General features: G+C 33.4%; 2 protein-coding genes across 6 annotated transcripts in view; one reads left to right on the top strand and one right to left on the bottom strand.

Annotated features, from left to right (window-relative positions):
* The first annotated feature begins 1,304 nt into the window (after positions 1-1,304).
* Positions 1,305-20,153, top strand: LOC124353688 (N-acetyltransferase 9-like protein). Of its 3 annotated transcripts, none has more exons than XM_046803655.1 (6): positions 1,305-1,550; positions 3,218-3,327; positions 7,531-7,587; positions 9,005-9,145; positions 10,514-10,608; positions 20,014-20,153. In XM_046803655.1, the coding sequence occupies exons 1-6, from the start codon at positions 1,474-1,476 to the stop codon at positions 20,137-20,139; spliced, it is 606 nt and encodes a 201-aa protein (XP_046659611.1). In that variant the 5' UTR covers positions 1,305-1,473; the 3' UTR covers positions 20,140-20,153. The 3 variants fall into 3 exon arrangements, with proteins under 3 accessions (XP_046659611.1, XP_046659612.1, XP_046659609.1); XM_046803656.1 differs by lacking the exon at positions 20,014-20,153 and adding an exon at positions 19,604-19,743 and having other exon boundaries at positions 1,306-1,550; XM_046803653.1 differs by lacking the exon at positions 20,014-20,153 and adding an exon at positions 13,808-13,988 and having other exon boundaries at positions 1,308-1,550.
* The window catches only part of LOC124353685 (dynein intermediate chain 3, ciliary), a 31,054-nt gene continuing 22,372 nt past the window's right edge, over positions 14,629-23,310 (bottom strand). For all 3 annotated transcript variants that reach the window (XM_046803650.1, XM_046803649.1, XM_046803648.1), the window contains 3 exons: positions 17,108-17,254; positions 15,747-15,941; positions 14,629-14,744 (listed from right to left, as the gene is read on the bottom strand). In XM_046803650.1, coding sequence (XP_046659606.1) covers positions 14,676-14,744; positions 15,747-15,941; positions 17,108-17,254 — 411 coding nt within the window. In that variant the 3' untranslated portion in view covers positions 14,629-14,675. The remainder of the gene's footprint in view (positions 14,745-15,746; positions 15,942-17,107; positions 17,255-23,310) is intronic.

Here is a 23,310-nt window from a genome sequence, read left to right as displayed (position 1 = left end):
TTACATAGATGTTACTGCTTTTTTGTACGTAACAAAACACTAATATTCAAAAGCGTCTTTCCATCTGAAATGCTTTCATCACGATAAAAATGTAATACAAAAATAAATTTTTTACAAACATGTAAAAGGGAAAATATAGGTACACACGACGAAAACTCGTGTAAGTTAAGATTGGAATAGAAAAAATAAATCTACAAATAATTAATAAGTTCAAATAGGTACTGAAAATTATAACTAGTATAATTGATAAATTTGTTAGTATGACATGAAACCGTTAATTATTCAGCTGGCTGGATCTTCGGCCAAGTTGCCAAGTGACATGGAAAGTGGCTCAACTCCGTTACAAATCAGCGTTGCCTGAAGTCACTACCGTACAATAAATCAAACAAGATAATCATCACAATTGATTATAAGTTAAAAAAACTAACAATTAAAATTGGTATAATTGATAAATTCGTTAGTATGATATGACACCGTTTATTATTCAGCTGTCTGGATCTTCGGCCAAGTTGTCAAGTGACGAGAAAGGTAGTTCAACTCCGGCATAGATCAGCGTTGCCTGAAGTCACTATCGTACAATAAATCAAGTAAGGTAATCAATGTGAATAAAAATACACAGGAGTCAAATGACTACATTATCAATTTACATAAATAAATAAACTTGCAGTTTAATAATAATATTGTTACTAATCAATGCGTTGTTACTTCACATTTATTACTTTCATAATGCTGAAGTTTATTTAACAATTTATTGTTCAAGGTATTATTATAAGTATATTATTATAATGTATAAGTAAGTAATTGTTAGAAATTATTAATTTAATATGTAAAGGAGCGTTGCACAGGGAGTTAATGTTTTTTCAGGACGGCTAGTACCGCTGACACTATTTGGATGACATGGCTTATGAACGTTCCATACTGAAAGTTGAATGAAAGTATATAATACATTGGTCATCTAAAACACAAACAATAGAACATGGAAGTCTCATTGGAATATGGGTTTTGAAGTTGGAGTCTACTTTAATGATGTAAAGCATAGACGATTCCATAAACGGTGAGAAACACGTTTTCCAATTTGTAAATGGTAAACGTTCTACTTTTTGCTGGAGGACCAGGGAAATCACCTTTTCAGTCCTTTATAGCGTCAGAACTCGTTTTCAGATAGTACTAATTGGTTTGAATTTGGTATAACATTTTGTCACCTTTCGGTTGTAATTTTCATATATATTATAGAGAGAACAATGAGGCATCATGGTAAACAAATAAAACCTGTAATTATGCGGGTAGAAAAACAGTTACATTTACACATAAACAATAATGGAAAGTGGAATTGTGGAAACCATCACAACATTATCAGTACAGTAGTCTTTTTAGGTTATGATTGACCAGAATTAATTTTATGGTAGAGTTTAGATTCTCATCCTGGACAATTAATAGCAATAACATATACATAAAATTTTAAAATTCTTAACAATGAAGAAAAACTGCCGTACTAGAATAATTGGTCGTGCCGTAATCCTCGTTCCCTACAGAAAAATACACGTTCCCAAGTAAGTTTGAATAAATTTGGATAAGACACGATTACCAGTAATTCATTTATTTATTTCTCATATCAACGGCAGTGCTAATACATGATTTACAAACAGAATGTTCATAAACATAGTAATAAATAGAACAATAATAAATAACAACTATGTACAATAAATACAATTACCAAAAATGATCACAATGAAGAATTCAAAACCCTTTATAGGTACTACTTAAGAGTTAATATGGTTCAGCAGGCCTAGTCCAAAATAGCAGCCTGATGCTATCAGAGAAATCTGCCTCCTTAGCCATTTTGATACTGAAGCGAAGAATCCTTGCCAAGGGACTATCAAATTCATAGAATGTAACTAAACAGCGTTGACTGAGAAGGTCACTAGATCTTGTGGCAACCCTGTTATCCACCTCAGCCAATAGTTCTGGGCAGATTATTATGTCGTTGAGTAATTTGTAGAGAAACAAGACAATGCTTTGGGAAGTTATCGGAAGCTCCAGTTCAAAGTTGTGGATAGATACTTTGAGTTATGGAAATCCTAGTTAAACACCTAAAAGCATGATGAATCATCTTTGTACTACCTCAATTCCGTCCACAGAACAAGCAGTGCAGGGGAAACAAACCTAACTCTCATACTCCAATGATTGTCTGACTAGGGTGCAATATAATGCTCTCAGAGCTGCTGAGTTCCTCATGCCTCTTGTGGTTCTAGTGATGAATCCCAGTGTTTTGTTGGCCATCTTACACATGAAATCAATGTGGTTGTAAAAAAATGCAGACTCATAAAACACCTCTAAATCCTTCACAACTCAAGTTTTCGGAAGCTTTTTTCCTTTGAGATAATATATATATGGCTGGGTTTCGAATTTGGCGGCAAATACTTTTGCCGACCGTAACAACTGGCAGTACTAAGCCGCATTCACTGTATGATGATCATCATGCAGAAAATAGAAATAAAATTCCCACATAGTCCAACAATATTGTCGCCAAGGATTTTTCCAGCAGAATTATCAGAGTCATCATCAACATTATCATCTGTAAGGCTTGTCCGTGGGCACCAAACATGATTTTCGTTTTCAACCTGTTCTTGTCCACACTTAAATTTTCTTGCCCACATAAACACACCATTCTGAGACAGTGTAATGTCCCCAAACTGTGCCCACAAACAAGTTACAATTTCAGACGGTTTAACGCCTTCATTGGTTAAAAACTTTATAATAATCTGTTGCACAACAGACGAAGGGCCTTGTTGCTCCCCAGTGATGGCTGTACTGACGGCAATGCCAAATAGAACACTAACCAGAACAGTTCCCCGACTCCTCACAAACCAAACATATACTCCAAACAGCAATATCTAGTTAGGACCTGCATTCTAAGAACAATAGAAAAATTACCATTTATATTTGATTTACCCTCGTATTATATTTGTCACATTAACAAAATTCATTGTAACAGAGTCATAAGTATTCTCCAAAATTCTTAATTCTTAAGTGTTGGACATCCACTATTAACGTTACAGAGCAATAGCAAGGTTCAGTTATTACTGGCATGCGGAAAAAACAGTCAAACAGTACTGTGTGTGATGCTGAGTCGAATAACCTACGTTTTTTTATGAGGGAGAGCTCCTACACTATGTCCTCAAAAGGGCCTTGTTATAACTTACGTGTACGATTGCAGGTACCATCGATGGATGCAGTCTACAGAACTCCAGGAGTTGACAGCATCTGAGCCGTTAACAGAAGAAGAAGAGTTTGAGATGCAGCAGACCTGGTTTGCGGATGAAAATAGTAAGCTTCACATAACGTACTATAGTGAGAAGGGTTGATTCAATGTGAATGTTGCGTTTAGCTCCAGTTCACTTTCCTCTTAGTGCAGTGTCTGAATCTCTTTATCTAGATTACACTATATTTTGTAGTCTGGGTGTCTCTGATGTTGAAACAATGTAAAGAGTTCATTTTGTGTTTGTTTTTTGTATCTCTTCAGACAGATGTTGACTTCAGATTCCAGGAGTCAAGTCTGTGAAATCGTCAGATTTCAGACACTGCATTAGAGAAAGGTGAACTGGAGTTAAACTCAACATTCACAGAAAGCTTCAGCTATGTAATTTCTGACAGAGTAAGGTCCATGTTAATAACGGCCATATAGGCCAACACTACAAACAATACTGTAAATATTGTTTAGTGACATAAAGAGGGAAAGATACCAAAGAGGGATTAGAGTTACTAATCAAAGGATTAATCTGCTAAGATTTAACTTTAACCCCTTCACGGTTTTAACATTACGTGTATAGTGGTTGCGCAATAGTGTGCTACTGATATAACATTACGCATCGTTATATTGTTCCTGTTGTATTCTGTTATCTGTTGTAATATTGCACAAGTAGCATTTCTTTGACAACTGTGCATCACACAGTAGTTCTGGTGTTTTCTACTAGATGTTAGCACTTCCTTGGTCTTCTGTCATGAGTGTTTGCACCTTGGTGAGTTCACTGTAGTCACACAGTGCAGACAGCTACCACGTGTTGCATGTCACCCGTCCTTGAGTATTTTATGGTTTATTTCTAGTGTTTATTGTACCTACCATGGTAGTATACAATGCACAAATAGATGATTGGCTTCATTTATGTAATGATGACACAAACGGATAAACAAAATGACTTAGTTGACAATATCGTGACCAAATTGGTAAAGTAGCGAATGTGCAAATCGGCTACTTTACAGGAGAGCTGAAAAAACAGTTTAAGGTGCAACAAAAAATCCGGTATTCTTGTTATTATACTTTAACTACTGATCCTTAAACCTTGGAAAATATACTGTAAAAAATGTGTATTATTAAAATTTGCCAAATGGTTACATTTACCAAAAAAATCAGATTCGTTAGTTTACCAAAGTGACTATCATATACGTATCAATTTTGTTAGGCTACGATGAAGTAGCGAATCTGCATTATTGTTTAAGCATAATCCCTATTTTCACCTGTTAAAATAGGTTTCTGAGATGAGGGAACTGAGAAAAAACCAACGCAAGTATGAATAAGCACAATCATTTATATTATAATTAATTTAAAATTGAACAACTACAATCAAATTAACAAATGAAATTTTTTAATATTATTTTCAAAAGTTAAACGTGGTTAAACTTTGATTAGTCCAGTACCAAGATTCTTGAGATTCATCTGGTTCTGGGAGGCCATTCTTGTACACTATCTTCAGAGGGGAGATTGTTGTAAAAGCCGTGATAGATACGTGGTATCTGCAGATCTTTACAGAGTTTTTTGAAGGTCTTTCAGCTTTTTTGTCGTTACTGGGAATCTAGTCTTGTATGTTTAACTAAAGAGTTATTTGAAGGCCTGCCCCCTTTGTTTTTGTTCACCTTTATAACGTACCTAAAAAAGGCGCATTTTCTGCGTAATCCGTTTTTTTACAAATAATTCATCTGGGTCAGTTTTTCTGTATTGGAAACCAAATAGCTTTTTTTGAAAAGTAGATGGTTTTTATTATTTTCTGGGTCCACAAAAACAATCTTGTCTTGGCCAACAGAAAAATCTATGAAATCGTCTTGGCATAAAGGCATCACTTCAAATGGTTTTGGCTTGGTCCTTGCTGGTCGTATTACTTGGCACCACCCCTCTGGAGTAAAAAATTGGAACATTTTTACTATGTTGTTCTATTTTTGCATGTATGGGAGTGACACTCCATTTGACTATGTCCAGGTTCAAAAAAATCTGTGATCGATTTGCGAAATTGAGGGATGCTCCTTGATAACATTCATACACATTAAAAACGAATTTAAAATTTTGTTGTTGTCCTCCACAGCTATCCGACATCATTGTAAACAAATTCAACATTGGTCTGACTCATTAAAAAATGTATAGATGCAGATAGAAATCTCTGTACTGCCCCGTTTTTCCTTCTGTCTCGTCCCAGACACAGCAGGTGACACTTGCGTCCTTAAGATTGTAGATGGTTAGGTTGTACACAGCCAACTTTCTTACGTAGAAGAATGGTCCACTGGCTCCCTTTGGTGTGTTGAGAACAGCTTGAAGGTCCGATTGGATTGCCAAAACATTTTGTTGTTCTTTTGCATCTTCCTTGTCTTTGTCTCTGATTTTTCGTGCTGCCTCTTTACGCTCACAGTGCTCAATATACAGACTATCATCATAATCAGCATCGTGTTTTTGTTCTTCGTGAGCTATACATTTCATGCACTGATCCTTTTTAGGTTTGTGAAATTTCAGTTTGTATTCACGAAAGATCCGTCGATACTTCTCAAAAGATACTGGATTTTTGTTTTCTTCAATGCATTTTTCTTTATACCAGTTGTGCATAATTGTTACATTTAGTGCACTCTCTAGATATTGATATTCAGATTTCTTTCTTGCATAATGGGATTCCATTCTTGGGAAAGACAAAATATGTTCTCTGATAAACTTGTCAGTGGCAGGACTTACTTTGTTTGGTGGATCTTTTTTCCTCTTAGATCGGGGAGGAGAACACCTGACGAGTTTAACCTTTTTACGTGCCCCTCTTATAAGTGACCCTGAAATATTCAGGGTATTGAGAAAAAAATTCTCGACAAATTTTAAAATGTGCCATTTCAGTGGAAAATGTTTATTTCTTGGTGAAAGCTCTGCGTTATTCCACTGCTTTTGTAACTTTCCTTGAAGTTGGTCGCACAGTGACATGTTTGACAAGAAACTGCCGTTGTTCCGATAAGGAAGGCAATTGATGAAAATCGTTATAGTTTTTTTTCTCGTTGTTCTTCTGGTACATTATTTAAGCATATGTGTTTGACACGGCCGGAGCATCTTGCTTGTTTTAGAGGCCTTGAATTAACTAATTTTCCTTTTACAATACAATATTCAAGCCCTCTTAGTCTTTTTGCCTTTTGGTCTTGTCTTTTATAAACTCCATTTTTTGATATTTTTTTCGCTTTTTTGGTGATAAACGATGTTGGGTATCTTCTGTAGTGCCGAGTTGTTTACTGTGAATTATATTTGTATCATTGAGCTCACTACTTCTAACCAGTTCTCCAGGTCCGACGTTGTAGAGTTGTGTACACCTAATATGACAGCTGCAGAAAATGACAGTTTTCTTGAGTGCCCAGTTGGCCCTGTTGGTCTCAAAAAGATAAATGAGCCTTAACATCAACGACAACGAATGTCAACAAAACAAAACTATAAACTCACTCACTGGGTTTGTGTTGTTTTTTAATCAGCTGATTCCACAGTAGACAAAGTAAGTGTAACAGCTGTTAAATAAGGGAGAGCTGGGGTAGTTAGTTATTCTAATATCTTATACAGTATGATGATTTTTATGGAAAAGTTAATACAGAAGGGATATTTTATTTTCTTTAGATACAATCAAATAATTCGTTAATTAAATCACTTCAGCACTAGAAATATTCACTTAGGTAAAGCAGCGAATATGCCACTTTCGCCTGTTTAGCCTTTTGCAATATAAAAAATATACTTTGGTAAAAAGGCAAATGTGGCATATTCATTTGTTTACCTGTGAGTAGTTCATATACGACTGTTTAGCATTGTGAATAGTGAGGCAAGGGCAGATTCGTTAAAATAAAACATTTGTGATTACTGTTGTTATTATTGGGTCTGCACATTCGTTGTTTTAACTGGAGTGTAGATCTCTCTCAGCACTTTCTGTTTAGCACATTAGCCCAGATTTGAAAATTTTGCACATTCGCTACTTTATCAATGTGGTCACGATATATAAAAATTGTAAAAAAGACATTAAAAATAAGATTGTTGCATTCAAATTTATATATCTAAACTATATAAACCTATCTCTGTAGAAAAAACAGTGAAATTCAGCAAAACAATATGTTTACAGTACAGATATAAAATTGTTAAGGGGTCATATCCATAAGTAGTGTGAATCCAACTTTAATATATTTACCAGCTCTTTTACAACTGTGATTTTTTACCTTCGACTTTTCCATATACAATTATTGAACTTTTAATTTTTGTTTCAGAGTGTACTTTTATAGTCCTTGACCGAAAAATATATGAGGAGGGTTCAAATGAAGTCGGTAAGTTTGTTCAAGAAAGCATTAAAGTTTCAGTTGTAGCCAATAGATTCAAATAGATTCTACTAACTTCCATCCTTAGTGAGTCAAGAATGTTTATGTGTGCATGTTGAATTGAATTACTTAAAAATCTTGGTAAAATAAGTAACATAGTACTTTAATCATATTTATGGCAGACACGTGTTTCAGTATTATTCCATGATCACCTCACAACAAGCAATAAAAAAATCATATAAAACGTATGGTGATAATTTGTAATGAACTATAAATATCCATTGGTAAAGTCTATTTTAATTTAGGATACTTTCTTAATTTAGATATTTGTTTAAACATTGGACTTTTAGTATTTTTGTATCTTTTAAAATGTAAATAAATAAGAGTAATAGCAGTCATAGTGAATTTCAAACTTTTTTAATGTGAATGTTGAGTTCAGCTTTATTTAACCTTCCTCTTAGTGCAGCATCTGCAATCTGATGTTGTCACAGACTTGATTCCTGAAATTTGGAGTCAACGTCCGCCTGAAGAGATGGAAAAAAAAGGTTGGTGTCGAAGAAGGACTAAAATAAAAACTCTGCATTATTTCAGCATCAGAGACACCTAGACTACAAAAGTGTTGATAAAGAGGTATTTTGATATAGGTCTTTGAGATAGGTCTTATGATAAGGAGTTCAACTCAACATTCGCATTGACCTACCCCTTCCCGTCATAGCTACGTTATGTGCATATGTTTGTGCTGCACCAGATTGAATATACTGAAGTTTAGGACATTTATATTTTTACTGCAAGTGTTCCACAAGTATTAGAAAGGTCTATGAGAGTATTCAACAGTTTTGAAATAACAGTGTAGAAGTTCGAAACCTTTTGTAAATATCTTGAAAATGTGGATAAGCTGTTCTGAACCAGTATTAACAGTTTTTTTATACCAATCACTGATACAAAAGGGTTTCGTAATTGTGCAAATTAATTTTACCAGACAACAGTAACTGATTATTCAAAAACATTAAGTGTAATAATGTTATTTGTAAAAATTCCAATATGCTCAATCTGAGAACAAGTCACCATGATCTATCAGGAACATTATAAACTGAAGTGTTAGTAAGCAATTGTCACTGTTTGAGTTCAAAGTAGTAATAATACTATTGAAACATTATAAATTTGGACAATTTTGACCTTTCTCTGGGTCCCTTGAAATTCGTATGCAATAACAATAGTCTGTATAATTCAAAATCTTAAAAAGTTTAAAAACCTTTATGTTCCTTTGAGGCTCAAATTTCAAATTATCCAAGTTCCACTGTGTTTCAATCCAATACAACCCATTTATGGCACTGCAAAGAAATGGTCAAGTTCAAAGGGCCGCAAGTAATGCCGTATTACACAGAATTTCTCAGAATCATGCACTCATCATGGTTGTTGTCTGCAGACGCTATGATAGGAGATACGAATCTGTACCTCGTAGAGGAGGATGGCACTCTGACAGCCGAGACTGGGGTGATGATTGCAGAGGAGTCAGTGAGGGGAATGGGGAGAGGTAGAGAGGCTATGCTGCTCATGTTGAGTTACGGTGAGTTCTGGCTTCAATTTCAATACAGTTTATCTTTGTTCCACAAAAATATACAATTGTTTCAACATACAAAAAATCTTAATTGAACGATTTGCATTTTACAGTATTGTCAAACAATGCACCACAATGTCTATTTTTGTGACAAAATGTGTTGCCCAATTATTTATTTACAGAGGAAAAGATTAAACGGGATGGATGATATCTCCAACCGTACATCTACAAAAATAATATCACTCAATTCTATTGTATTTTTATTTGAACTATAAGGAATTACCATTATCAGAGTTAGTAATAATGTTCCATGACTAAAAAACTCGGAGTGGTGTTTCAGAACAACCACAAATTTGGCATTTGGCATTTGTTTTATTAGATTTTAACCATAATGATGGAAGCATTATGCTCCATTTAACGGAAACTAGGTCAAGAGAATGTGTTGAATATCATAGTTGTTGCATGAATGTGTAAATAAATTTAGTGGAGGCATATGAACAGATGGATGTGGACCTGATGTGCCTTATAGGTCGAGGAACATCAAGAAAAGAACAGCTGATAAAGATGTCTGCATTGTTGATACTGATGTTAATGTTAAACACGAAAACTTCATAAAAAACTATTGTCTTTAATGATAATCATCATAGTTATTTTACAAGAAATAGGAACCAATTATTAATAATAGAAAAACATTCTCAATTTTCTTAGTAATAAAAAGCTAATCTCAGCAGGTATAAATGTACATGTAAAATTCCTAATGAAATTTTTTTCTATTAAAAATTTAAAACAGTTTAAAAAACAGTTCATGCCTAAAGAACAATTTTTTCAGTTGAGGCGGTTCTGAAGTGTGAAAAGCTACTTTATTAAGTGAGTTAGAATGAATTCAAGTTTAATACAATGTTTTAATAAATGGATCACGGCACATTGTTGGACAAACAAAGAACTCTTACTAATATTTATTTAATTAAAAAAAAATATACAACCACTTATTTTGTAAAGTTTTCACAACAAAAACATTATTTTAAACATGTAACGGTTGTGATTATGTTTGTAATTATTAGTTGTAAGAAATTACAAATATGAATATTTTCTGTTGGAAGTGTTACCAAGTTGTGGGTTTCAGTCTCCAAAACTAGATTTAAAGTTTTCAAGTGAACAGACACAGTCATTTAGCCATAAAAGGGATCATTACTAAAAACCTCCACCACCTGCAAAGTTTCAATCCTATCAGTTAGTTTTGTTTTCAGTTCTCAATTAGTTTAATTTAAAAAATGTTTTTTTTTTCAATCCAACTCCTAAAACCTAATCTCCCTTAATTATATTTTTATTTCAAATTTGTTACATGCATCAAGTTAAATGTCTTAATTCTGTTTCCAGGTGCCACTTGTTTATCAGTTAAGAAGTACATTGCTAAAATATCAACTTCAAATGAAATAAGTATTAATATGTTCAAGAAACTTGGATTCGAAGTGGTAAGATTTCATGTATGTTTGTATGTGAGTTAGTTGTCATATATTGTAAAATACAAACATTTGTTGAGTACTTGTAACAGGCTCTGTCTAGAGTAGCTGAAAAATTTTGCTTGGTTCATCTCTCCTTTGACAAAAACTATTGTAATCCACTACTCAACTGAGATGTGTTACTTCCTGTTTGCTCATGACCTTGATAATAAAGGGACCTGAGAGAGTTTTTGTTGGTTCTCTCCCTTCCCTAACACTACAGGCTATCTGGCCGGAGGGCTTTCAATGTTTATGACCATAGGTATCCACCATAATAGCTATAAATACAGGAGCATATAATAATCCTAGGAGGTTACAAGGGTGAGCAAATAGTGATTGAAGAACACCAAGGAGTAACAAGTACATATTAATTGTAGAAGAAATATTGGTACTTTGGGATTATACCGACCACACCCAGACATGAATCGTTATTTGAAATTTTGCTTCTACTGATTACTAGATTAGCGTAGAACAATATTTCGTCAATATAAAACAGGAATTGTCTTATCGCAAACCCCTCCCCATCCTCAGACAGAGGTCAAAGTCGAGCGGTCTAGTAGATAACGTGATTGCAGAGTCTCGCCGCCCGTTCAGCTGGTGCGTCGCTTTGTTGTACTTCCGTGTTTTACCTCTACATTTCTCCAAACACAAAAATTCAACAAAAACAAACATTACCAAACTAAAACTAAACTCTTTATTGAAAAAACACTCAAAACTTGTTTTTATTCTTGATCACATTCCGCCACCCAAAATGCGAGTGCCTCCGGCCATCAGCGCGGGCTTCGGCACCTTAAGGTGCTGCCGAAGCCCGCGCTGATGTCAACGAAAGAAAAACATCCCTCAAGATAGTACCTATCAGTAAAATATCAAATTCTAGAGGGGCTGATCAGAAATATAAATTGAATTGTAATGGAAAGGCAATTATGTACCGTGCAAAAAAACTTAAATAATCATGTGATGCCGCGCAGCCTGCCGTAATCGGGATTCTTGAGAAAGATAAGATAACAGCGACAACAATACTGATCACAATACCTGGAAATGCTTGTAAGTTTGTAATTAAAGAGTTGTTTTTTCGTTCTATCATGTTTGTTTCTATAAATTAATATTTTTGTGTTCTTCATACTGGTGTGGTCGGTATAATCCCAAAGTACCGAAATATTTTTATGTTTAATCTAATCCATTTATCTATTTTGAGAAATGTTGTTCCGCATTTTCTTACTAAACTGAAGCTTTTATCCTGTACATTATAATACAATAAAGGTTATACCTCCACTTTCCCTGCTAAGGAGTTCTGGCTGGTTTATACCCACGGCTTCACATGTAATTTCAAAGGTTTTACACCTTGAGCACTTCTGGTTCGAGTGAATTATATTTCCAATTATGCTTACCTTATCGCTGAAATCTAAAACGGTGTGAAAATATGATTACTCCATAGGGAATTTACTCACTATAAATGTAAACAAATTGAAAATAATAAACAATGTTTACACAGTTAATTACATTGGACATATTTCACAACTTTAGAGACCAAGATAGAATTTTTTGCTACTTTAAGACCAGTGTGGCATAGTCCGGAGGGATTTTTGAAATAAAAATAGGCCTTCATTCATCCCGTGGACCCTAAGAATGTCCATGTAAAATTTCAGTACAATCGGTTGAGTAGTTTAAGCGTGAAAGCAAAACAAACAAAGGCACTTGCATTTATAATATTATTAAGTTGCATGAGTAATAGTGGACACATTAAACACTGACTTCACATACTGTATATCTGGTCAACCCAGTACAGCGCAGAAGCATCTCATAGGTTGCAAAATTTAAGTTACCAGGATGCGGCGTGGATGATTAAATAGCTTAATTCACGGTGAAAGATGATGGTTAGAGTAGCCTGGGCTCACTTACTATCAAAAACTATTTAGTAAGCATAGACCTGAGGGAGTTACAACCAATTTGTTTGCTTCAACTGGTTTGGGATAGAAGTTCTACTTTTTCTTCTAAAGTGGGAATTGCTAAGACAGAGATTACTCTACTGTGTCCATGTTTCTATCATATTGGTTTTCAACACGACCCCCAATCCTCTTTATCTATTCTGGATATACTTCCATCACATAGGCAGTGCAAAATGCCTTTCAGGCTTAATTGAATGAAGGTTTTCAAAACAATCTCTCCTCCCTTCCATAAAATATGAGATGACTGGTTTGAGCTCTCTTCTCCCAAATTAAAGTCCTATATAAAATACACCTCTGATAAATTCTAAATCAGCTAGCTCATAATATAGATTTACCACTTAAGAGTCCAACTGTAACAAACTTCATTAAGCTCTGTTGATCTTAATTTAATACTGCAATTTCTTAATAAATACATTTAGAGCTAAAATATTGTTGTTGGGAAATTTAGTATTGTAGGTATCTATTTCACCACGTACCTAATGACTGAGATTTACATGATATTCTCAAATAATTTATAAAGTTTATTAGCTTTAAGATTGAAACTTTATCGATTGGTTACTTATCATTTGCTTTTAAACAAACCAAGTAGTATTTAATTTAAATTATAGGTAGACTTGTTTTAAAAGTATTTTTTTTTCTTTTTACAATGTCTCAACTGGGTCTCTAGTATCAACAGAATATAAATTCGTTTCCATATTTTGACTTTCGACTCCTCCAAATTCACTAGTATATTAATAAATTTATTGGATACTCAACAGCAGCTACAGTGAAATTGACACTCGGATAAAAATATTAATTTAGTTACTTGTTTGACCGAGAGATTGCAGCACTTTCCAGGCACAACGGGTTAATGATAGAATTTATAACTGTGCAATATAGTGGGCTACACGTAATGGACTAACGAGCTGACCATGAACATAGCGAGGGCCACTAGGTATGGCTCGCTGAGCTGAAGGACAAGATGTGGTCATAAATCAATGAGCTGACCAACCTGACGCATAGAACAGCCATGGCCACCCTTGTGGTCAGGCGATCCGAGAGGATAATCATATAATTTAAATGCCGATCGCAAAACTACATTTGTATAAGTATTTATGTTACAAATATTTTAGTGTAAAGTACGTTTTTTAACATTACTCTTGTGTCTCTCTTTCTTGTGTGTAAGCTTAAATAAATAAATAAAATAAAATTTTGCACACCGGAAAATAATTTTTTACTTTTTTCAGGAAAGTGAGAGCAGTATCTTCAAAGAGGTGACTCTCTCGGTGGAGGTCTCTCAAAAATGGCTCTCTTGGCTGGATAACCAAACTTGCCATAGACAAATACAGGAGGAAGACGTGGGCTTTAGCTGACTGTGATATATCTTTAGTTGTTTTTATTTGTAAATATATCATTGTTTTTCAGTTACACTGCTTTTTTATTCCTCCCTGCCCCACAGTTTAAAATAGTTTAGGGGACTCTAAAATATACAAACAGTGTAGTAACAGCTCTAAAGTAATTTTGTTTCTCTTCATAGCCATAATTATTAGTAACATTAAGTAATAATTTCAACAATGAGCCAGACCACATCAAATAAGATACAGGAAAAACCTTCAAGAGAAACTATTTTGGTGTATTGAAGATCATCCCTTCCACAGAGAGAAGGAATTCTCGGAGTGAAAAACCAAAAGAAGCATGACACTATAATTTAATTTTTTATATAATTTTGTTTTGACGCAAATACTGATCGTTATGATTGTGTGAATAAAGAATGATTCTCTATTGTCTCACTATAAATTGTCACTGAAGGAGTTTTCACCATTGTATTTTTGCCCATGATATCTAACAACCCATAAAGGATACAGGAAAATGATACCCATTCACTGTTTTCTTAGTTATATGCAAGTGTTACACTCACCGTACTAATATACAAATTAAATATCAAAACAATTAATCTTCAACAAGTTTTATCTTAACAGTAAATGTCTTTTTGTACATAAATAAAGTATGGGCACTTCTAGAATATTTGAAAGAATTATGTGAAAAAATGTGACAAATAAGAATACAATTTTAACAACAACAACAATGTATTTATATTTTATATACAGTTCAAGTCTAGTCTGTTGGTCCAACCTCTTCAGCAGATGGTATCTCTGGTTCTTTGCCAGCAGCCCGGGCCTCTTCCTGCGTACACAACATAATTTTTACTACAACTTAATTAGTCAAACTAAATTAACAAACATTTTATTAATGTGGCATGTATATATAACACAATAAAACTATAAAGCCAAGTGTAGAAGCCCCTGAGTGTAAACATAGTATAAAACTTTATAATATGTGATAAAATATTCATCTCTCACATCGTTTCATTTTTGAGTTAACAAATTTTGTACTTATTTCGTGATTGTCCAAATTTTCACCAATCTCAACACAACCAATTGAGAAACTATGTCATAACAACTTTGAAGGTCCAAATAGGTATTATGTTCTTATTAACGGTTAAATTTTATTGTGACAAGGATTTTTAAAATCTTTTATATTCAAAATAAACTTTTTTATCTATTAAATCATTTGCTGCCTAAAAATTCACTGAATGACCAATTAACAGTTTTTTAATAAGCTCATACAAACAAAAATTTGATATACAACAATTTAAACATTAAAATCAGTTTACAGTACAGTTTAGTACAATATTTTTACTAGTAGTGATGATGTAGCAACTTTTGGTTAAAATTATTAAATTAATTATTGATAAGAAATTCTGTATTATATTAATTTATTTTTTGTTAATTGAAATTTTATTTTATTTTACTAAATTTTATGATTTAAAAAATCATGTGTTAATTAGTTTGTACACACATGGCCAGTTTTCTACATTTAGTAAATGCGCTCACATTCATACATTAAATTATTACATACAAAGTGAAATTAAATGAAATGAAATGAAACGTTTATTCTCTCTTCACAATCAATTAATTGTAACAAAACAACAACAATATTATACTTCTATACCTAGTGTTTGATCAAATAACTTGTTAACTAATTAGGATGTGTTAAAACATCCTAATTAGGATGTGTTAGGAAGTGAAATAATAATGATAAAACGGAGTTTAATTTTTGTTCACAAATTATCACATTTAAAATGAAAGAGGGTAAAATACGGGAGTATCCTGCTCTGAAACTTACATCTTCAATAATTTGAAAAAACTCCTCCTCAGCCGTATGCAGCATTATGTCAGCAGCCGACTGCTGGGGCACAGACGGCCGACTGTCACGCGAACCTGCGCTGTGAGCCTCACTCTGGCGTGTTCGTACTCGTAGGCGTATCTCCCGCATCTTGCCCTCGATGATCTTCTCACGCCGGCTCTCCCTCTCAAACATCTGAGGACAGTACAAAATTACAGGTTGGAAGATAATCCCACATAATAAAATGAGCGTTGTGATGCAAAGAAATAGAAAGAAAAGTATGTGAAAGTAAATTCTATGTTGATGTGTGTGTAGAAATATGTCTAAAAACAAACATCTTTTAAACATTAAAGTCAGTCTAGGTACAGTTTAGTACAAAATTATTAACTAGTAGTAATGATGTAGCAACTTTCGGTTAAAATTATCACATTAATTATTGATGTAACTATCTTTTATATACAGTATTTCAAGTAGAGAATATGTTAGGTATAATTGAATCATTATTCACATTCTTCTGCTTTGTAAAGTGTTGTACGTGATTTACAAAAACAAATTATTTATTGGCTAAGCATTACCAAAGAGGCTGTTAAAATTCCAAAACATGTCAAAATGAAAAATGTACAGATATGAATAAATGAGCTCATAATAGACGGCAGTGAGTCATTACCATCACATTACACGACAGTGACAAACTTTTGTCCCTGTAGCACTAGAAAGGTTTAATATTACAGTTGCTTTTGTTTTAAAATAAAATTTTAAAAGTGCAAAGTGCCAAAAGGCCTTATTTCAAAAGAGAACATGCAAAACGAACGTACTAACTCAACGTCTTCCAGTTCTTGTGAGCTAAATGCCTTTTGGCTACTTGCACTTTTGTATTTTAAAATGGCTACTAAGGCTAAATTAGCTTGTGTTTACAGCACTTAGTTGCTTATGTTTGGCATAATAGATTAATGAATAGATATTTTCCAAAACAGAATAACTGATAATTTTAAAAGTTTTGAGTGGTTCCTGGTATAGTTGAACAGGTAGCAGTATGTTTTTATGTACCAGGATTGATGGGTTAAGAAAATCTAATCCTATAGCCATGTTTCATTGCTCCTAATTCTTATTTGCTGAGTGCAAGGTCATTTAATCATCTCAAGGCATAATGGATTTGATTTTTTGTGTTTTAACCTAAATATGCTCTTTCTGGATGCTTAAACCTGATGTTTTTGAGATTTTTATACTTGAAGTAAAAAAAAAAACTGAGCAAACATCAGCTTGAACTGTCTTTTAAGTTTCCTAACACACCTCTTGTTATCCTTTCAAATTACCCATCATCAATAATGAACTGTAAACAAAACAATAAACCGTTGTCATACCGCCGTGAGAAGAGCCTTGTCATTTTTGGCTGAGACTGCAAGATTTTCGGAGAACTCAACAAGGTAGGCTGTTCCCCGATCATTGCCGACAGCAACCAACTCTCCGTACTCGTGGCAACGCAAGCATCTTAGTGGCTCATCGCAGACCTAGTAACGGACAATGTGTTATCATTGTTGATAATCGCCTTCTTGAAGACTATGACCACATTTGAATACCTATCCATCAGTACTCACCACACGGTTTATCAGCAAATCCTTACAAATTTTCACTAATTTCAATGTCTCGTTATAATAAATAATCCACTGTTCACTGACTCAAAAATTGTATTAAATTTTTGATTATTTTTGTGTACTAGTTATTATCTATATAAATTAGTGCTGTATTTATTCATTAACTCAAGACTGAACCTTTTGCAACTCCACAGATATTTAAAATGATAGTGACAAATTATGTATTTCCTAACGTCAGGGATCATTTCTACAAAATAAATTCTTTAAGACAAAAGTTACGGTTGAAACTATTTTAATTCTTTGATCCTGTATTCCATGGAAAAATAATTTCTCCAACTATTTATCATATAAGAAAATGTTCAATAATTCAGATCCACTCCCAAACATTTTATTCCTGCCTATCGCACCTGAATAAAATTATTGCAACATGCTTACAAGTCCAAAGATCTTGTTGCTGTTGACTGATTAATTTGTTTTGAGACATTTTTAAAAGCAACGTCAAAGTTAAAATATGTTTTTACTTAATTATTACTTAGATTTAAAAGCTCACTTCCACAAAACTGAAATGAAAACAAGATACTATTATAAAAATTGTCTTGCTGATTATCATTCTGTTGCAAAAAATGAATGTATTGTTAGTTTCTTTATAAGTAGTTAGAAATTTAATATTTTCATACTTTAGTCTGTCTCTTCTGATATATTTTTCTAGTAAAATTAATTAAATAAATTTTATGTGTTTTAATCTAAATTTACAAAAGGTTTGATGACAATGTTACAATTTTTTAAGTGAGTAAAAAATGTTCATCCAAAATTTTATGTTAATTTATTTATTATCTTATTATTTCAGCTGATGCCCCAGTACCAGTATGAAATGTTCTGTGAAAAGCTGCTTACTTGTTTATATTGAAAATTTAAATTGAGGTTTTTTTCAATCGTATAATTTTTCTTGTTTTGTGCAATTTCAACAGATAAAAGGGGTGAGAGAGCACCACATATTATCTGTTTATAGAATGAAAGTAATTAGGTTATCGTTTCAAATTTAACTCTAACAACTACAGGCACAACAGTACAACCCACCAATCAATTCCTTGGCATAATACCACAACATATGGACTCAAGGAGTATCTGAGTAAGTTGATCATGTGTCATACTTGAGCGATTTACCTAATTAAATAATGCTTTTCTAATTGTAATAGAATCTATTTAAATACCAGTAAAAATGTTTCACAAAAAGAGGAAATCTTCTCTATATACTTTTCACAGAATATAAATTTGTTTCCATATTTTGACTTTCGACTCCACCAATTCACTAGTCTATATATATAAATGCGAATGTTTGTTTTGTATGTTCCGTTATAACTCTGGAACCAATGCACGAAACATCGTGAAATTTTGTACAGTGATTCTACACGTTCCTGGAAGTAACATAGGCATACTTTTTATACACTGTTACACACTTTATACACTGTTATATACTTTAAACACTGTATGGGCTGAAACATCCACCGTGGAATGTTTTATTTATATTTTATTTATGTTTTACCTTCGGTCCGGCAGGACTGCGCTACGACACGTAATGCAAAGTGAACTGATACTTAAACAGCTGTTAACACTTTCAGCTTGAAGTTATTCAAAGAGGCAAAAACATTTGTTTACATTTAAAATTTAGAAAATTATTATTTTAAAGTGCTTGATCAGTAGTGTAATGCAGTTTGCATGGGAGGCGTTATTGCCTAATTTAAAAATTTAGATTGCACCAATGATCAATAAACTATCTAATGCAATGAAAATACTATGAAACGCTGTTATAAAAACTACCTCATTGTACAAAGCCATGAATGTTTGCGCATAAGGTAATTAATTTCGTTAGATCGAAATATAATTCTGGAAATATCTTAGACAGACAACTAATTTTAACAGACCGAATTTGATTCTTTTTATTCTAATTAGTTTATCGAGAATCATCCATATAAAAACACCTAGCAAACACCACGAAAGATAGAGGCAGGAAATATGGTACATACCTTCGTAATGCGCCCAAGAGCCTCATGAAGGGAATGACTATCAATTATCTCAAGAATGTTTTAAAATCTGATAGAAAATGAATACATGAATATAGTGTAATGTTTTTCAAGAGGAAATTGCGTGTGAAGACGCGTGGAAACTGCTAGTATATTAATAAATTTATTGGATACTCAACAGCAGCTACAGTGAAATTGACACTCGGATAAAAATATTAATTTAGTTACTTGTTTGACCGAGAAGATTGCAGCACTTTCCAGGCACAACTGGATAATGATAGAATTCATAACTGTGCAACATAGTGGGCTACACGTAATGGACTAACGAGCTGACCAGCAACATAGCGAGGGCCACTAGGTATGGCTCGCTGAGCTGAAGGACAAGATGTGGTCATAAATCAATGAGCTGACCAACCTGACGCATAGAACAGCCATGGCCACCTTGTGGTCAGGCGATCCGAGAGGAATAATCATATAATTTAAATGCCGATCGCAAAAGTACATTTGTATAAGTATTTATAAGTTACAAATATTTTTAGTGTAAAGTACATTTTTAACATTACTCTTGTGTCTCTCTTTCTTGTGTGTAAGGTTAAATAAATATAAATAAAATAAAATTTTGCACACCGGAAAATAATTTTTTACTTTTTTCAGGAAAGTGAGAGTAGTATCTTCAAAGAGGTGACTCTCTCGGTGGAGGTCTCTCAAAAATGGCTCTCTTGGCTGGATAACCAAACTTGCCATAGACAAATACAGGAGGAAGACGTGGGCTTTAGCTGACTGTGATATATCTTTAGTTGTTTTCTATTTGTAAATATATAATTGTTTTTCAGTTACACTGCTTTTTTATTCCTCCCTGCCCCACAGTTTAAAATAGTTTAGGGGACTCTAAAATATACAAAACAGTGTAGTAACAGCTCTAAAGTAATTTTGTTTCTCTTGATAGCCATAGTTATTAATAATACATTAAGTAATAATTTCAACAATGAGCCAGACCACATCAAATAAGATACAGGAAAAAACCTTCAAGAGAAACTATTTTGGTGTATTGAAGATCATCCCCTCCACAGAGAGAAGGAATTCTCGGAGTGAAAAACCAAAAGAAGCATGACACTATAATTTCATTTTTTTATATAATTTTGTTTTGACGCAAATACTGATCGTTATGATTGTGTGAATAAAGAATGATTCTCTATTGTCTCACTATAAATTGTCACTGAAGGAGTTTTCACCATTGTATTTTTGCCCATGATATCTAACAACCCATAAAGGATACAGGAAAATGATACCCATTCACTGTTTTCTTAGTTATATGCAAGTGTTACACTCACCGTACTAATATACAAATTAAATATCAAAACAATTAATCTTCAACAAGTTTTATCTTAACAGTAAATGTCTTTTTGTACATAAATAAAGTATGGGCACTTCTAGAATATTTGAAAGAATTATGTGAAAAATAAGAATACAATTTTAACAACAACAACGATGTATTTATATTTTATATACACTTCAAGTCTAGTCTGTTGGTCCAACCTCTTCAGCAGATGGTATCTCTGGTTCTTTGCCAGCAGCCCGGCGGCCTCTTCCTGCGTACACAACATAATTTTTACTACAACTTAATTAGTCAAACTAAATTAAACAAACATTTTATTAATGTGGTATGTATATATAACAGAATAAAACTATAAAGCCAAGTTTAGAAGCCCCCTGAGTGTAAACATAGTATAAAACTTTATAATATGTGATAAAATATTTCATCTCTCACATCGTTTCATTTTTGAGTTAACAAATTTTGTACTTATTTCGTGATTGTCCAAATTTTCACCAATCTCAACACAACCAATTGAGAAAACTATGTCATAACAACTTTGAAGGTCCAAATAGGTATTATGTTCTTATTAATGGTTAAATTTTATTGTGACAAGGATCAGTGCTTAATTTCTAAAATTTTAGGTGTGGGAACTCTTTAAAGCGGGAAGCTCAGACCGGTGGGTATGGAATACACCCCAGGAAGGAGGAGGGCCCTCACCCAGGAAAAACTTTTGAAAAATTATAATAGTAAACCTTTGTTTTTAGGCCACCAGACATAATAATACATTCATTTTTATAAAATACCAAGTGATTTTTAATGCTGTTTATTTTCTTTAAGGTGCTTGATTAGGATGTAAGAAAATAAAAACATGAATTTAAATTATTGAGTTTACTCTCTACTCTACTCTACTCCCATTAACACCTTGTTGCCTACTTTAAATTTCCCAGAAATATTTGGTTTGATTTCATTGACCATTTTGTTTGAATCAATGAAGCTCGCCAATATTAATTTTTTAATGAATGGTAAAATAAAAACAAATTGAGCCTTATTCACAGTTTTATTTATACACATTACAGTAGTAATAATAATACATATTAATATGTAAATGGATGTTTTGTTAATATAACAGCTTTTTTACAAGTTTGCATATTTTACAAAAAAATTGCATACCTTATGGGTACAAAACAATATTAAATACATTCAAAATAAACCAAACTTCTTGGAAAGGAAAAGGAAGCGTTTAATTACACACAAAATAAATGACACACAGAGTGGAGTAACACGGTTTCATTTTTTAAAATTTAGTGTAGTTTTAAAAAGTTAAGGTTGATTATTTTATTTGCTTATTAGTTATTATAAACAAATATGTACGGATTTGTAGTATAATATTGTAAGGCAATGCCAAGACTGTTGGTAAACTTAGTTTTAGTTGTTGTTTAATATTTTAAAGTGAAAACTACAAAAGAAACAAAACAACAATACACAAAAACTAACTGTAAGTACAAAAAAGAACTCAGAAACTTGAGTTCAGAACACAACTATAAGTTAGGCATAGGCTAGTTATTTTAATGAAAACTTAATGTTCTGAAATTCTAAAAGATATTTAAAAAACAGATTTATGAAAAAAGTTCCCACAATGCAATGCTGTCTTCATGGTAAGTTTTCTGCCCTCGTTGTTTTGACTTGGTGTCAAGTGCAGAATGGTGTCCCTTCGCCAGCCAGGTTTTGACGTGTCGCTCGGGATTGTATCTAGCCACAGGAGGTCCTAGGAGCCTGATCCGCAATAAATCGCCAAACAGTGCTAATGTAGAGTGAAGATCTAAGAGGAGACATAATTAGATTCATTGCAGAAAAACCCACGTTCACATTCAGCACTAGACACTGCAATACTATTTATGATGGAAATCAGTTTCTTAAACGACGGCGGTTGCTCTAGAATAGTAGGTTTCTCTCCACTTAACATAGGCTTCAGTCCCTGCTTGAAGTGTCTGAAGTCTCTAATTATATCCTGAGAGCTGCTAATCTTAAATTCTATCGCAGATTCGCTGGATCTCACATTCTCCGTAGGTGATGGATAAGTCTTTTGGCCAATACATGGGGTGGATCACTTTGATGTCATTTCATGATTTTGGTGTAGTGTTCAGCCGCATTTGAAGATGATGATAGCAACCTTGAAGTCAAGTTGTTAGCGAGGCTCCGATAGAACTGTTTTTCTGGAATACTGGTATCTTGGATTCTTACACAAAGTTTAACATCTTGAAACATCAAATCGTCAATAGCAATTTTAGCTTCCACTGAACGTCTACCCATGTTTTCAACTCGGTTTTCAAACACTTTGATTAACAGTGTTACATCACTGTGGGCTTGGATAAGGTTGAGGCTTGATTTTTTGAAGCTGTAAGGACAAATCCGATAAACTCTTCTAGAGCATCGAACATCAATGCCAGGTTGTGTACAAAAGTTTGTAGAAGATAATGTACTACAATGCCCTTTGTAAGTTGAACGTTGCTTCGAGTCCCTTTGTTTGTCTTCAGATGCTTCAATGAAATGATTGTACAAAGCTTTAAAATCTGTCCCAAACTGCTTTCACCGCCATTAAGCTGGAGGCTACCCAACGAGTATCTAAAACACGGCCG

This window comes from Homalodisca vitripennis, chromosome 2 (genome assembly GCF_021130785.1).
Source record: "Homalodisca vitripennis isolate AUS2020 chromosome 2, UT_GWSS_2.1, whole genome shotgun sequence".
Taxonomy (NCBI): Eukaryota; Metazoa; Arthropoda; class Insecta; order Hemiptera; family Cicadellidae; genus Homalodisca; species Homalodisca vitripennis.
The sequence above is the reverse complement of the archived record's forward strand: the minus strand, read 5'-3'. Positions and strand labels throughout refer to the sequence as shown.

Excerpts from the sequence above, each read along its gene's own strand:
- LOC124353688 (XM_046803655.1), top strand. The coding sequence starts at position 1,474 with ATGAAGAAAAACTGCCGTACTAGAATAATTGGTCGTGCCGTAATCCTC. Across the intron at positions 1,551-3,217 it reads AGAAAAATACACGTTCCCAA|GTACCATCGATGGATGCAGT; the intron begins GTAAGTTTGAAT and ends GTACGATTGCAG. Across the intron at positions 10,609-20,013 it reads AGAAACTTGGATTCGAAGTG|GAAAGTGAGAGTAGTATCTT; the intron begins GTAAGATTTCAT and ends TACTTTTTTCAG.